The following is a 17,447-nucleotide window of genomic DNA, read 5'->3' as shown; positions in this document are numbered from 1 at the left end:
TTTACTTTTACTAGATCTATCCTCCAAACCATCTAGAGTTTTGCTTAGCGTTCGAGACTTTAGGACTTCATACTGGACGCCTGATCCATGACTCGTCCAGTCTTCCACCTAGTGTCTGAGACCCCCAGGACTTCAACCTAGAATCCGCGACCTTAGGATTTCACCCGATGTTCTCAACCTGCCAAGACTTTGCCCAATCCCCCATACCAGGACTTTATTGCCTAAAAGCATCTAGGACTTTCCACCTGCCTAACCGTAACTAGGACTTTCTACCTACCTAGCCTCAACTAGGATTTTCCTTTGCCTAAGATCAATTAGGACTTTTCTGTACACTTAATTCAACTTGTTAGAATAATAGCACAACTTAACTTTGAACCTTTGTCAGTATCAAAATAGAAGTTTGATTAGCTAATCCTTCCAGCACCAACATAATCAACTAACGTTAACTTTGGTTTCTGCCAACCTCTCTGACGGTGAGCTTTCGACGACAAGAAGTGGCTCGCAGTCTAGGACAAGAATAGGGCTAGTGGTTGGCAGTGGGCTAGTATAGCAGCATATACAATGCCGACAGCACAGTGGAGGTTGGCACATGTGTTGTGTGGCTGCTGCGACAACAACATGAACGCACGAGGACAACTGGGGGATTGCTTGCAATAGCATGCGACCGGCGGTGGCGACAACTCGCAGCTATCCAGTGGCTTGTGGCAAATTTTCCAATCGTTCACTACAGGGAATAGGAAGCAACGGAGCGGTTGTGAAATAACATGCTTGCCGGGATGACAGCCGAAGACAACCATGTCGGAGGTGGGGGGGCAGAGAAGTGGCGTTGACGGTCGGCGTGCAGGGAGCAACGCTACCACATATGTGTGCCGGAACATCGCTGTGATCATGTGGGTGAAGGAGCAATGCTGAGGGGAGAAGACGCCACGTCAACCAATTGCTTAGGCAGGGAGTGGCACCTGCGGTCGGTGCGTAGGAGACGTCGTTGTTCAAGCACGCGACACAGCTGTTGTGCGGGTGGGGAGGGAGCCACGATGGTAAATGAACTTAGGGGTTGATTACAAAAACCAACTTTATCTCAATCAACTCCTACTTTAAATAGAGTATTTTCAAATAGGCTTTTCTCTTACCCATTTATCCCTATAAAATCTAAACTGACTCATTTAAAATCTAAAAAAATTCCATAAAATTTTATTAAATTTATTTCCTTATTAATTATCTATTTTTGTGTTATTATTTTCCTAAATAAATTTAATTATTTTAATTTTTAACCATTTTAATCCTTATATATATTTTTAGTATATTACACAATGCCTAGCACAACCAATCCATGTTGGGCTTGTTGCTCCAATGAGCGCTTTACCTCCAAATATGGTACACGACCATGGCAAGGACAACGAGTAGGTCGTGTATGGTGTTGTAATGAGACTTTTTCATCTCCAAATGTGTCCTAAAGTTGAGATCTTTATGCTTTATCAATACAACTTACAAAAAAGCAATCTCTTAAACTAAAAGTATAAAAATGAATGCAAATGCAAGAAACTAAAATAAGTGTGCGTAAGAAATATATGCAAAATAAGATAGAAAAATATAGGTATGAATCACATATATCATCTCCATGAAAATTCTTTTATAGGATTGTTGTCGTGACTATTTTATACCTAATAGTAGACTATTTATCACCATAAGTAGTTTGCTCCACTGCTGATCCAAACATTGTTTTGCTTTGTCAACCTAATGATTGAATCCAACTCATCAATAATCAACTGCTCCTTTTCATTAGTTCATTGATAATGATTAGTGGAGTTGTTGGATCAACTTATAAACCTTTTGTTATCTTGAACAGTATCATTAGTTAAGTGCATCACTTTGCAATTGTTGACTACTAATACCCAATAGTCAATTTGATCACATTGCAAACTACTTTAAACCACTAACTCATGATTAATCTCAATCTAATAGAATTTCTCTTACATAGTATTCGATCAATCTTAACTTGTTAGGACTTTATCACTACTAAACATATGATTTTTCTTAATCTGTCTGGACTTCCCGTCTTATATACCCAATATCCAATCAACTTTGATCCTTCAAAACTTCACCATTGCCAAACATTCGATCTTCCTTGATTTATTTGAACTTTCTATTTATGCCTAATATATGGTCCTCCATGACCCATTAGGATTTCACTCGCACATTTAACATCTAGTTCTCCATGACTTGTTAGAACTTTACTCACATGTCAAGTGTCCGATTAATCATGATCCAATTAAACTTTGCTCACTTGCCAATTTCCTGTTGGATTTTCAATTCTTAAATATCTTATCAACTGTGGCCCACTTTGACTATTTTCTTGTCAACTTTCTATTAAATTTTTACTGTCAAGTGTTTGATTAATCATGACCTATTTGGATTTCTCTATTATCAAGTATCAGGTCGACCTTAATCTACTTATTCAACCATTAAAACTCAAACTAATCTTGGTCAATTTTAACATGAGGTCAATTGCACCAATATTCTTCCTCTCCAATAACCTCTCCTTTGATTTGACATCTCACTCTCAACCATCAAACATATTAATGATCAATTGTCAAGTATCCAGTTAGTCTTAACTTACTCAATGTCTTACTTAAATATCAAAGATATTGATCAAATATCGAAACTCAACTTGAGTCAACTCGAACTTAATCATAACTAAAAGTTGATTGCACTAATAATATTAAGTTGTGTGATTATGACGTATTATGAGGCTGTAACAATACTTCTATAAGTATGTGGATTAATTATAACACTCAAAGATTTAAGAAGACTATATATTATAATTTATGTAGAGATAAGTCTTGCACAATCTATTTTAGCTCATAAAGAAAATAAAAAGGTATGTTCACTTTAAATTTGAGAGAGATAACACTCTTTTGAATGTAAAAGATATTCCATGCCGAGAAAGAATCGATCGTTAGTTTGATTCCAAATAAAAAAAACTCTTGAGTAAAATGTTGATGTGTTCTTTATCATTTGTCTTTAGTAGCTATTAATATTTGATGTGTAATTAATGGATATTAAATTTTTAGACTGTTAATTATGAGCACCTCTTAATTTATCCAGCCAACAATTTTTACAAGGCTAGATTGAGTGCTTCATGTTCAATATTACTGACCTAGTTAATTAATTTAATAGCAATTAACACGCCTCCACATATTAACATGGTATCTACAGAAATAATTATTCTAATAAATTGTAGAATTAATTCTCAATTAGTATAAAATATCTTATTACATATCCGCTACACAAATACCATGAAAAATTTGTTTATCTGTTTTTCTCGATTGAGTAGTCATTAACCCAAATAAAAATATATCAGTTATCTTCGTCGCATTAAGAAGAACTTGCTGGTTCTGCTCCGATTGGAAGTCTAGTCAAAGAGCTTGAGGTCATGAATCATCAAGCGGTTTGGACCTCACCTCGCCTCGTCCCTAAGCGCTTGGCTGAGAAGCGTTGTTAAATTTTCCCATGCATTTTACCCAGCGGACACAAAACCTAAGCGATCCAACTTGAGAGGCGGGGTGGAGGCATGGCTGCCCTTTCCTTGAACTCCATATCCCTTCCTCCTCTCAAGTGCCGGAAACTTTCTTTCTGCTGTTCCTATGTCAGTGCCAGCCTCAGGCCAATCGCAGTCACCGGCAATCCTCCTAGTTTTGTCTCCGCGCCAGGTCGTAGGATAGTTGCTGGTAAATTAATTAGTTATTTCCTGGATTCAAATCATATCACCCTGCTGATCTTTCGGTCATACGGAATTTACTATTTCTTGTATATGCAACTCAGATGTGATGTCGTAGGGTCGCATTTTGTTTCAACGAAGTTAGTTATTTTTCTGAGCCACTCTAGATTTCATTTCCTTTTTTACTAACAGCTTTTGATTCATTTTCAGTCTTTTGTTTTGTTGAATCACTTGTAGTTCGTGGCTTATACAAATAGCTTTGCCATTTTTTTCCCATTAATTGTGAGGTAGATGAGATGGATGGACACAAACAGCTTGTGCAAGTGTTGGAAAAATTCATGACACTGCAGCCCAACAACAATACATATCTCCTTTGTTAAACAACAGACATGGGTAATGATGATGAAAGTCATAGTAAAGCCCTTCAACTGGACGCCATCCCATTTATGTTGAGGCCCCCATATGTGGATTTTATCTTGCTTTTTGCATGAATCATCTTTGTTAGCTCCTTTGGCATGTCATGTAGGCTACAGTCCTTGCCTAGAATCTGGCAATATCGCCTTAGAAATGCTATTACAGCTTCACTTGTTACTTTATTTGTGAATGAGAACTTGCTTATCTGGCTCTTTTAGCTCCATACTGAAGACCTTTCATTGGGGGTCCTTGATGGAATCAAAGAAAGAGAGCAACAAGCTAACGATATGGATCATGGTCAACCCACTCTAGATGTTAATGATGATCCATTATCCATCAATGGAGGCCCAATTACAAGGGCTAAGGCTAGAAAGATGAAGGAAGCACTTAATGTACTAATTGAAGATGTGAATGCCAAAGCTACCATTGAAGAAGGTTTGACCAAGAGCAAGTCATTCGGCATAGTCAACCTAATTCAAGCCTTAGATGAGCTTAATTTGCACTTAAGTCTCATGTCTATGTAGTAGTGATATGTAGGCTTAATTTAGACTCAATTTCTACTTTTATTTGGGTTGTAATAAAACCATAAGCTTAAAATGGCTAACTAGTCTACATAGACCTTTACTAAATGGGCTTTTTTTTGGCCTTTTAGGGTTTTTTGATCACCTTATAGCTATAAATAAAGGGGGTGACGACCACACATGTATCTTTGACATATTTTTCAATCTAAAGCACGTTGAGACTCTCACTTGTTGGTTCTTCATTGAATTAGAACTTATCAATGCATTTCCTTGCGGCGTTCGAAGACTTACGCTCTGTTTACTTGGGAGAGTGGAAAGCAAAATTAAGGAAACGTTTCCGGTGGAAAAGTTTCCGTCGTTTACTTCATTAAAATTTTCCGAAGGAAAAGTAACGCAATCCATCAGCGGATAATTTTAAAGCCAAAATCGATCACCTCAAAATCGGACGGAAAGCAGTGGATGGAAAAAAAAATGACGCATGTACCCCTTTTGCATTCACAAAATTACACCATATACAAAAAAAAATGACGCATGTAGCCTTTTTAACTCACAAAATTATACTATGTACAAAAAAAAATGACGCATGCACCCTTTTTTATTTACAAAATTACATCATAAGTATTCACCTTCCTCTATCAAGGTAAACAAGTGTGTAAAGGAAAAGATTTCTTCACCCTTTCTTTTCTCTTCCTCCAAAGATAACTTTCTATCGTTGATTCTTTTCCTTTCCTCATCCACACTCTGGAGTAAACATAGCCTTATCAACCTCCATCCCAAGGTTGTGGCGTCTACCATCTTCTATACCAAGGTTCATGCTTTCCTAAGTATTGGGTCGAAGTTCTTTTCATCAATCTTATTGATTTAGTTCTTTCTTTCTTTCTTCTTTCATTCGTTGTGGGTTCTTGAGATATTTTTCTCTTTGGATTCACATCAGTCCTATTGTTGGAAAAGTCATGGATGCTTATTGGTAAATCAGTGTCTTAAAAACTTCTTCCAGTACTCATGTTTGATCTGCATGTTCTAATACTTCTCTATTTGAGTAAGCTGGCCTGATGTCTTGAGTTACTGTTGAATAATACTTCATTACCATTTCTGAAATCTTCCTTTGTGCCTATTTCTTAATCAGGTTTCATATTATACCTTGTCAAATTACCTTGAGAGTCACATTGTTTGGATTAACTTCAGTGCCATTTTTTTGGAAATTAATCAGAACATATTTTCTGGTGTAGGAGTTATTGGTAGTAATTAGTTATATATTGAATAGGTTAGTTCCATATTAGGTATTTGGTTATAAGGTGATATGGTTAAGTTCTATAAATATGATATATTGGATCTCTTTTAAATATCAATACAATATTTCATCTCTCTTAAGTTTGTGTTAGAACATGAATTCTCTTTTGTCCTAGGTTGATTTCTTTAATCACCATAGAGTAAACAATATGCATTACCTTACTATTATTGTCATAAAATCATAATTTTACCTTCTCCATTGCATTGTAAACTCGAATTCTTTAATGTGCTTCCCACTTCTTCATCTTGTCATAAATCACAAGCTTTTTCTCTTCTTTGCCCTAAAATAGTGTGTGCTATATTTATCACTTGGCACTTGATGTTGGTTAAAATATAGTCCTTTATCTTATTACTCGAGTTTAGCTTTTTCATGTCATGGCCTAATATAACATAGAACATGTGTTTCTGTTGCCTCTTACTTTGAGGTGTCACCTCCCTATGCCATTGGCAACCTCACAACTTCTATGGCCACCTCCTCTTCCCCTCTGCTAGAACACCCTTTTTCTATTGCCACTTGTTTAGCCCATGACCTATAAGGATATCTTTGGATTTGAATGACTTAGCTAGAAGGGGTGGGGGGTGGAGTGAATAGATGACACTTGATTATCGATGTTTCTTGCACATGTTCAAACACAGTAGTGTGTTTATATGATGATGATTACAATATTATGCTAACAAAAATATTTAACATGATCGAAGCATGGTTTTGAAATTTCATACCGTGCCGACGAAATGGTCAGAACGTATTATTCTTGTAAATCACCGAAACTCAATACCATTCGACACCAAGTTTAAAATCATGAGTGGTGCCATGTTTTGATCTTTGACTAGAAAAATATTCTAGTGTGGTGCCGAACTCTGATGCATGATGCCAATGATAGATTGGAGGCTGAACGAGGAAGGACATGAAGCAAAGGAAGGAGACACTGTCTATGCTACGTCATATTGAGTTTTCGTAATTTATCAAAATGATATGTTTCGATTGTTTTGCTTGTCATAGTGCAAGATTTAAAACTATACTTGGCACCAATATTTCCTTCGTATGTTTCATCTCCTTTCTTCTTCAACTCCAATCCATTACTGGCACTATACATCGAAACATTGCAATAATACTGAAATAGTATCGTTACAATCAACTATCAAAACTTTGGCATGACTTGAGAATTTGAACCTTGGTTATTTCATTTTTTAAAAAGAGAGAAATATATTTATTACTTTTATCTAATTTGTTCAACGTTTGAAAACATATAAAAGCTTATTCATCCTAGAAACATTGTATATATATAATATAAATAAATCAAAGTCATCATCCTCTTATCCTTTTATTATACAACAACAACAACCAAGCCTTATCCCACTAGGTGGGGTCGGCTATATGGATCCTTTTACACCATTGAGCTCTACCTCCTACTATATCATCATCTATACTTAAATAAATTTAATCTTGTTTATTGTTGCTAACAAAGTCTTTTTTAGTCTTCCTCTTCCTCGTTTGATATGCGTGTTTGTCATAATTTCACATCGCCTAACTGGAGTATTTATTGGTCGTCTAAGTACATGCCCATATCATCTTAAACGTGTTTCTCGGAGTTTTCCCTCAATAGATTCAACTCCGACTTTCTCTCTAATGCTCTCATTTCTTATCCTGTCCATTCTTGTATGTCCACACATCCATCTTAACATCCTCATCTCTGCAACTCTCATCTTCTGCCCATATGCTTGAGTCCCAACATTTAGCTTCATATAACATAGCAAGTGTAACTACGGTTTATTATACAATTATTAAAATTTAGACAACATTTTTACATATTCTCAAAATACAAAAATTACATTACTTCATGAATAATTTAAAGTTTTCGCATAAATGTAACATAATCAATGCCTAAAATCATTCAAATATATTTAAAGATATCGAAAACAAAGATCAATCTTCATGACCATTATAAATGCAATATCTCATACAACAATAAGCTTGAAATTGAAGATCAATCTTCATCACCATTATAAATTAATTCTTCATCACTATTATAAATGCAAGTTTTTGGATTTGATGCCTTTGCAATAAAATTGTAATTATGACTATTTAATTATGTGCAATAATGATAAAAATATAGATGTTAAATTTATACATCATCAAATAGTTGTTGCAAAAGATCCGATAAACACCAAACATCTCACTAAATAATATCAAAACTTAAACTCAACATTCAACATCTCAAATATAACTCAATAGTAATTATTTTTAATAATCAAATATTATTAATTAATATATTTTATATTTAAAAAAGTGTCAATCGTATCTGCACATTATGATACGGTATCAAAACCATATCGTTCCAGTTGTGAACCGAAACTTCAACATTACTCGAAATTCTAAACCTTGAATGTTATTATGTAACTGATTTTTTTGTAAACCTAATTGAATTAGATGTATTTGACACTGTTCCTTGGTTCATCATGGTTCCTTTTGATTCATTACAATTCATATTTTTTGCTTTCATTCTATTCTTAATAGAATGTCTCTTCGATTTCTTGTATTATCAAATATTTGTTTAAGAATGCAATTATTGAGATAACTATTATTATTAATTTACATGTTTTTATCTCCATGAAATAATGCATTTTAACATTTATAAGTGTACTTGTTTCTTTTCCAATTCTTTAATAATGAGATGTTTCTTCTATTGTTTTGCCTATTTATGTAATTAAGTAAACGCAAAATCTCATTATTTTTTTTTTGTCAAATTCAAGCTTAATTTAAGTTTGTTCTATACATAATTAAATTTACTCTATTTCAATCTAAGCTTGAATATAAGTAGAATATAATATACATTCTTAATTGAGTATACCTTTATTAATTTGAAGGAACTTTATTTCAGTAATTAGTAATATATTTTGTTTATATAAATATTAATTTTTATAAGGAAAAGTTTCTTTTTTTTTCCTATATACTTTTGATTTTTCAAAATACCCCTCAAATGCTGGTAGATAAAAGAAAGATTCTCCTATTACAAATAGCATTTCACTAACATAAAAAGTTTTTGACATTGCCAAGCAAGCTTGTATGCTTTGGTTTATAAGATAAAAAGATAGCATCATTGTTTTCTATAAAAAGAGGGTTGTTTCAAAGACAAGTAGCAAGTTAAAATGTAGGGAGATGTAAGAATTGAGATGTGTGGATTAAAAAGGGAAGTGTTGGTTCTATAAAAAAGATACAAATTCAAAAAAGGAGATGAAAATGAAAAGGTGATAGATCTATAATGATTTATTATTTATAATGTTTATAATTTTCCATTCTCCGCTTTAACGCATGTATCCTGGATTCAAATTTTACCATCATTTTTATTTTTTCATTTGTCTCGTGTGCATGATTTAAGACAAGATTAGCTATTATTGATTGCTTCCAATATCTCTCTTTCTTAGAGCAAATGACCAACAATTCAACCTCTTCTAAGCATTTTTTTCTGCATAGAGCAAATGATTAAGCCATAATCTCACTTGTATTTTTACAATAGACCCAATGTGATCACCCTTCCCTGGGGCCTCGTATTGGTGGGGACTTTGTGCCCTTGAGTTGCAATTTCAATAAGTTTAGTTGGCACTCCTCACTTATATGAAACAAATTGTTAGGCTTAACCACTGGATGAAAATGTTTAAAAGCTAAGTTAATAGTTGCTCACTCATTTAAACTTATAAAACTCCTTTATTAATTCATAACTCATAATGAAGATTAAAGTGGGGTCTTAAGGCTTCCCACTTAAGGATTGATGTTCTTGTCAAGGTTGAAAGTTCAACTAATAGAATTGCTCACGGTCATACCTAATCAACAACATGTGAGGTCTAATAGTGGTTACAACATCATGCATATAGCCCTTTCCAACATCTTCCCATGTCTTAAATTAGGTTTGCACTCTATACCAATAGCCATGCTCCACTTAGATGAGTGAACCGAAAGCTCACTCATCTATAAAAATCTTTCAATAACTTGTAACTCACAATGTAACATTAAAGTGGGGCGTCACATTAGTTATTGCCTATTATCTCTGGTATTTCTTTCTCATGGAGTAAGATGACTTACAAATTAGCCTTCTCTTTGGTATTTCTCCTCTCTCAAAGTAGATTATTGAAACCTAATGTAATCTTTGTTTTTCAAATTTTTATCTCAAAAAGGTTAGATTTATCTTTCTCGCTCTTCTAGTATCCTCTTTCTATTTTACAGTTTTTTTTTTATCTTTGACATTTACCTTTCTCAAAGTATTATTGTGACTTTACCTGGTCATAGTTACCCTCCAATATTAAATTCTCAAGTCAAAAGCATAATTTGGATTCCAAATTTATCTATTTCACTATCCGACCTCTCATAAGTTATTTCCTCATTGCAAAATAAAGAAACCCGTGATATCTTAACCTAGAGGAGAAAAGAAGAAAATTATATTATCCTTTGAAGAACATCAACATTTTCATTTTCTAAATCACTCTTCTGAAGATGCCATCAACATTGGTAGTTTATCGACTTATTGAAGATCAATCCAGAGCCTTGCATCTTCATACTGCTCCATTAGTATCATTTCATCCTCATAATCAAGTGTTTCACCCAATTTTATTTTGTTTTCTTTGTGACGTATTTTTCTATTTATGTACAAGATGAACGCCAACAGTACCTAGCATTAGAGATAGTGTGTCAAATGATTAGTAATTATTAGTTATATGTTAAATAGTGTTAGTTCAACATTAGGTAGTTAGTTAATATGGTATTATAAGTCCTATAACTATGCTGTAATGTTTCTCCTTTTAAGTAGCGATATAATATTTCATCCCTCTTAACTCAGAAATGCCAAATTTTAGTTTTGACTCAATTATAACTGCTTTAATGATTCTTAATTAGCTAGGTTTCTTTAAAAGTTAAAGTTATTTTCACTAGGTCACTATTAATTAGTTTTGAAATAAGATTTATACCATTTGAAAAAAAGAGGGAGCACTTTTGTGACTTTAAAATTCTAGGGACTTCTGTTGGTAAATCAGCCTTCTTAATTAGAGAACATTAAACCTGTTCTGCAGAATTTCTTTCAAGAATGTGTCAACATTTGATATTTGCATTTCAGTTGGTGATTTACATGGGGATCTTTCAAAAACACGATGTGCTCTACAAATGGCAGGAGTCTTGAGCTCTGATGGCCAAGATTTATGGATAGGAGGGGAAACAGTAAGCCACCTATTTTTTCAAATTTTCTAATGTAGTTTTTGGATATTTGAATTGGAAGAATAGGTTGTACTAGAACCATTTGCATATTTGTATTTCTAATCTTGAATAACATTTGTGAAATAACAATCCTAGTCACATTCAGATCTATATCCATCAATTTCAAAAATTGTCAACTTAATTTCAGTAGAAATATCTATACTTATTCTTTGACCAATATTTTGATTGACTTGTTCTGGTGATCCTATTACATCTCAATCTCTGTATTTTTCACACTCACCTTCACTTCCTAGAAACATACTCATTGCTTTCATAATTTAATCCTCTAGTAAAAGTTCTTTTCTTTCTACAACATAATTCTCTACACAGAATTGTTTAAATGTAGACCAAATATATCAGTTCTGCATCTTACACATAAATAGAACTATGCATTGTGCTTAACACAAAGGATAGTTGATAGTGAAGTGAAGATCTTAAAAATGGTTATCATTCAGCTGACAAATTGGACCTTTGGGAGGATGATTAAAATTATCCTTCCAAATGTGATTAAAGTCTGTATATCTTTGACATTGTCTGCGATCAGAAATTTCCTTTTTATGATATGTCCAAATTAGATATGAAGCAGTACTTTTTATTTTCTTTTTAATTTGTAGGTAGTAGTTCAACTGGGCGATATACTTGATCGTGGAGATGGTGAAATTGCAATCCTGTCCTTGCTGAGATCACTTGATGCTCAGGCAAAGTTAACTGGTGGTGCAGTCTTTCAGGTCTGGGTTAATTTGTATTAGAAATTTATTTTCATCCTGTTTTATAGGATTTTAAGTTTGCAATCACACACCATCTCAGTAAGATTACAAATGACTTGTCAAATCAATTGATAAAAAGGATAACTTCCAAGCATTAATTTTACTCTAAAAGGTGCATAAAGCGGAAAGAGAGTTATATTTTCGATTTGCTTATTTGATAGTTTGATTATTGCTTTGTGTTCTCATATTCAAATTGGCCTTTCACTTTTTTTTTATTATTATTTTTTAATTTCATGCTTTTTAAGTCCGAAGAATTTATCTAGAATGTTCTTATCATTTGATATATCCAAATATGTTAGCTGAGTCTTTGTTAAGTTGAGAGACCTAAAATTGTTTTGTGTCGATTAAAAGAGAAACATGTCAACCATATAGATAGAATCTTAATCTAATATCCAATGACTAAATACTCCGTAGGACAAAGCCTTAATTCCTAAAGTATAAGACTGACTCTTTTCCTTAAGCTGGAACATACATATTGATGAATGCCCAACTTGTTATACAAAAAAAGTTCACAAGAAATAAAACTGATAAGACACTAGATGAAAATGAAGCTGTAATACTAGTATATATTGAGAAGCATGATGATGTGACATCGAATTAAAGTTGATGACAATTTTGAAAAAGACTTGGACTAAGTTGTGCTCAAAAGAATTGGAATAATTTCTTCCATAACTCCCTTCTAATTGAATATACCAAAGGATACCGTTAGTTGTGAGATGAAGTGATAAATTGTGAAAAATTAAAAAGCAATAGATTCGAGTTAAATATCTACTTGCATAATGTAGATTTAATATGAGGGAGAGAGTTGATATTACACCAGGAGGCAAGTAGAAGACCAAGTAATCTTTTGAGTTCTATTTGACAGGAAGAGGATACTAGAAGAGAGACTAACACATTTAATGTAAATAAAATCAAGGAATTAAATATTGTGTTGTCCTAGTTGGCATGGGCAAAATGTACCATTCCACGCCAATCGACACCGACACCACTATTACCACCGTGAGGCCGTCACAGAGGTTGTCGTAATTTTTTTTTACTGTTTTCTTTTAATTTTTAATTTTAGATTGAAATTTATATTTTTTAGATTGTAATTCCTTTCCACTATTAATTGTTTTTCTTATTAATTTTTTCCCTCTTCCATCCATTAATTTTCCTCTTATTAAATTTTCCCTCTTTCATTCTGTAATTTTTTCCCCTCCATTCAAATAAGAAGGTAAACAAAGAGAAAAAAATATCTGTTAAGGATGGTGTTATAGACCGCGGCCAAGCCCATGAACAAAAGAGAATCTAGAGCCCATCAAATACAAGAGAAACGACAGATTTAGAAAGAAGGGTGCATATCAAGAAAATTGCTTCAGCTATAGTAATTGTTTATTTGAGTCGAATATCTTTTATTTCAATAGAATTAAGTCTAGTATCTTTTATTTTTAGGAAGAATAAACCTTTCTTATTCTGTGGTTATTTTCTTCCTTCGTCGAGAAGGAGTTGTATTTAAATTTCTGAAATAATGTGATAAAGATTATGATTGAGTTTACAAAAAGAAATCAAACCCGTAGATTGAGAGGTTCTCTAATCCCAACGAGCCTCAAGTTCTCCCGACTATAGGCCGTCAAGGTCGTAAAACCAAAAAAACAAAGATTATGCGATCCATATTCAAGGGTCTTAACAAATTGTTATCAGAGCTCGTCGTAATGAGTGACTCCTAAGCATCCGTGCTCCTTAAACCATACAGATTTAGGGACGAATTAACCACACCCCTTTGCTAGTCCTCATCGACTCGGGAAGTACTTGTTGCTTTCTAACTTTAGTACTTGCATCCATCTTGGGCTTACCTAATGGAAAACGCCTTGCTCTCTGGGTGGCAATAACTAATGGGCGATGACTACAATGCCTTTGGTTTGCTACAATGTCTTAATCCATTTGGGTGATCACAAATTTAATGTTGAATTTTTCATTCTACCATTGGGAGACATTGGAGCAATGTTGGGAGTAAATTGGCTTCGCACCCTTGGTCTCATCCTTTAGGATTTCTCCCGGATGCGCATGAGCTTTCAACAAACCGGAAACACCATTGATTTACAAGGATCGGGTGTTACTCTAATAGTAGAAGTAGCCTCCCTCGCAACTATTACCCTATCAAAAGTTCATGAAAAAACACTACGATAGATTTTAGAAAAGTATGCTTTAATTTTTGAGGAACCCAGCTGCCTCCCACCTTTCCACATATGCCGGCCCAAAAATATACTTGAACAAGGCACCAACCCCATCGTGGTGTGCCCTTATAGATGCCCCCACACGCAGAAAGATGAAATCGAGCGTCAATGCAGCGATATGATTGACAAGGACTTGATTAGACAAAGCACATCACCTTTCTCTTCGCCGATTTTATTGGTGAAAAAAGTAGACGACACATGGCGCCTTTGTGTGGATTATAGAGCTCTCAACGAGAAGACGATCAAGGATAAGTTTCCTATTCCTGTGATCGATGAATTGCTTGACGAATTACATGGATCTCTTTATTTTACTAAGCTAGACCCTAGATCCGAATATCCCCAAATCTGAATGGAACCAGCCAGCATTCCTATGATGTCTTTTTGCACCCATCATAGTTCGTAGAATGCCTTTTGGTCTCACAAATGCCCCCTCGACTTTTCAAGCTCTTATGCATAATATCTTTGGCGCTTTTCTAAAGAAATTTGTGCTTGTCTTCTTTGATCATATACTTATTTACAATGCTTCTTGGGAGGAACATCTCCACCATTTGCAGTTGGTTTTTGAGATATTACAACAACAACACCTCTTCCTAAAAAAATCTAAATGCTTATTTGCTCGAACAGAAATCACCTATCTTGATCATATCATTTCTCGTTCAGAGTAGCCGTAGATAATGGCAAAATTGAAGTAGTCCTCCATTGGTCGCAACCCACTACTCTTTGTGCCTCCACTCGTCCAAGGTTACGGAGTGTTGGCGCCCCCTCTAACTGGCCTCTTGCGAAGGAACTCTTTGAATGGGAAATGAGGCAACGGAATTGGCTTTCCAAAAGTTAAAAATCGCCTTCACTTCCACAATGGTACTTGCTTTGCCCGATTTCTCGAAGCCATTTGTGGTGGATTGGGATGCCTCAGATATGGGTGTCAATGCAATTTTGTAGCAAGAAGAACGCCCCATCGCCTTTTTCAGTCGTCCTTTGGCCCAACAACACAAGAAGCTCCCTACCTATGAGAAAAAGTTTATCGGATTGGCTAAAGCTATATGTCATTGGCATGCTCATCTTTGGGGACACAAGTTCTTGGTCGAACTGACCATTACAGTCTTAAATTTTTATTGGAATAGCGGATTACCACCTCACCTCAACAACACTTGATTAGTAATCTTCTGGGTTTTGACTTTCTCATCGAATATCGAGCAAGCCGAAACAATGTAAAACCGGATGCACTTTCATGTCATGATAACAATAATGGACAATTGACTGCCATCTTCATGCCCAAATTGAACTTAACAGTGGTGATCTAAATACTCCACTTTCCCAGAAATTCAGCAGCTATTCATATGCCACAACAAGGCAAAGGTCGCATGGAATACAAGGATGGACTTTTATTCTTCAAAGACAAAATCTATCTCCCTGCTGCATCTCTCACTTCTAGAATACTAGCCATGATACATAATGAGTTTCACGCAGGACATCAGAAGACGTTATATCGAATTACACGAAATTTATATTGGCCCAGGATGAAATAGTAGGTTCACACATTTGTACGAGAATGTCTAGTTTGCCAATGCAACAAAGTGGAGCATTTGAAACCAACAAGATTATTACAACCCTGGACCGCTCCTCACCAACAAGTGTGGTTTGACATTTCCATGGATTTTATTGATGGATTGCCTCTATTTTAAGGTAAAACTATATTGTTTGTGGTCGTGGATCACTTCTTTAAGTATATTCATTTCATCCCTTTATCACACCCATACATGGTTGTGAAGGTGGCTAAAGTTTTCTTTGATAATATTTTTAAGCTTCACGGTATCCCAAAACAATCGTTGATGCAACCTTCACTAGTTCCTTCTAGAAGGAGCTATTTCGCCTCAATAGAACACAACTTTATTTCTTGCCCGCTTACCATTTGTAATCGAATGGCCAAATCGAAGGCGTGAACTGGATAATCGAGATGTATTTGCATTGTTTAATGGGAGAATTTCTAAAAAAAAGGGATATATTAGATCTCTTGGGTAGAATTTTATTACAACACTGGCTATCACACATCCCTCAAGGCCACCCCCTCGAGGTCGTGTATGGGCGATCACCTCCTCGCCTATTATCATATTTGACTGGTGCTGCTTGTATTAAATCAGTAGATCAGGAGCTCACTCGGAAACAACTTATGAAGAATCTACGAGAGCAACTTGCTGCCTAAAATCACATGAAACTTCAATATGATTCATCCCATTGGGAGGTATAGCTTGAGATAGGAGATATGATGTTATTAAAGCTTAAGTCTTATCGCTAAGTAAGTTTGACGTCCAAGAACCGTTTGAAACTTTCTCCTCGCTTTTATGGGCCTTTTAAAATCATTGGCCTTGTGGGCCACATTGCTTACAAGTTCCAATTGCCAGGCCATATAAAGCTCCACTCGGTTTTTCATGTGTCCACTTTGAAGAAATGTTACGGCAGCATCCCTAGCTTCCTCACTCTTCCACCCATACATTAGGAAGATTACATTCCCTCTCCTTAGGCTATTCTCGACTACCGCTGACACCGTGGCCTCTTCCAAATTCTGGTTCATTGGGGGGGGGGGGGGCTTATCCCTCTTCATGGGAAGACACAGTAGCTATCATTCATGTTTGTGGATAAACTCGTTTTTCAGGGAGGGAATAATGTTATGGATCGTGAATAAACCAAACCCATGCAGCAAAAGAGAATCTGGGTCTAATCAAATATAAGAGATACACACATTTAGAAAGAAGAGTGCATATCAAGAGAATGGATTCAATTATAGTAATTGTTTATTTGAGTCGTGTTGAAATAAAGAGTTTTTAATATTCATCATATTTCAGGAGAATTACATATGCTTATATAGCCACACAACCCTAAGTATCAACTTATTAACAAAAGATAAAAAGACTTATCTACCCTTGCTTCTCACAACACTCCCCCTCAAGTTGAACATATATATCAAACATGTTTAACTTGCTAAGAGAAGAGTCTAACACAACTTGGGGTATAACTTTTGTGGGCACCTTCGGGAAGAAGATCTGCACGTGGCAGAGACAAGGGAAGAAAGCTCGTTCTGCGCCAGGAGATCGCGATGAAGAAAGGAAGAGGAAGCTTGGTCGGCGCTAGGGCAAAGAGAAAGAAGATGCGCCGACGGTTAGGGTTAGGGTTAGGGATCGGAACTTTGCTCTGATACCATGTTGAAATAAAGAGTTTTTAATATTCATCATATTTCAGGAGAATTACATATGCTTATATAGCCACACAACCTTAAGCATCAACTTATTA

At 35.1% G+C, this 17,447-nt stretch overlaps 1 protein-coding gene across 14 annotated transcripts in view; it reads left to right on the top strand.

Annotated features, from left to right (window-relative positions):
* The first annotated feature begins 3,351 nt into the window (after window positions 1-3,351).
* The window catches only part of LOC122005748 (shewanella-like protein phosphatase 1), a 50,329-nt gene continuing 36,233 nt past the window's right edge, over window positions 3,352-17,447 (top strand). For 5 of the 14 annotated variants that reach the window (XR_006118493.1, XR_006118494.1, XR_006118495.1 and 2 more), the window contains exons 1-3: window positions 3,357-3,728; window positions 11,046-11,146; window positions 11,797-11,910. Coding sequence is in view for 2 of the 14 variants with exons in the window: in XM_042560930.1 (XP_042416864.1) it covers window positions 3,572-3,728; window positions 11,046-11,146; window positions 11,797-11,910 (372 nt within the window). In the remaining 12 variants the exon portion in view is untranslated. Of the gene's footprint in view, window positions 3,729-11,045; window positions 11,147-11,796; window positions 11,911-17,447 lie in introns of all 14 variants that reach the window. The other 9 variants (XR_006118485.1, XR_006118488.1, XR_006118487.1 and 6 more) reach the window with 5 other exon arrangements.

Source organism: Zingiber officinale, chromosome 7B (genome assembly GCF_018446385.1).
Source record: "Zingiber officinale cultivar Zhangliang chromosome 7B, Zo_v1.1, whole genome shotgun sequence".
Taxonomy (NCBI): domain Eukaryota; kingdom Viridiplantae; phylum Streptophyta; class Magnoliopsida; order Zingiberales; family Zingiberaceae; genus Zingiber; species Zingiber officinale.
The sequence above is the reverse complement of the archived record's forward strand: the minus strand, read 5'-3'. Positions and strand labels throughout refer to the sequence as shown.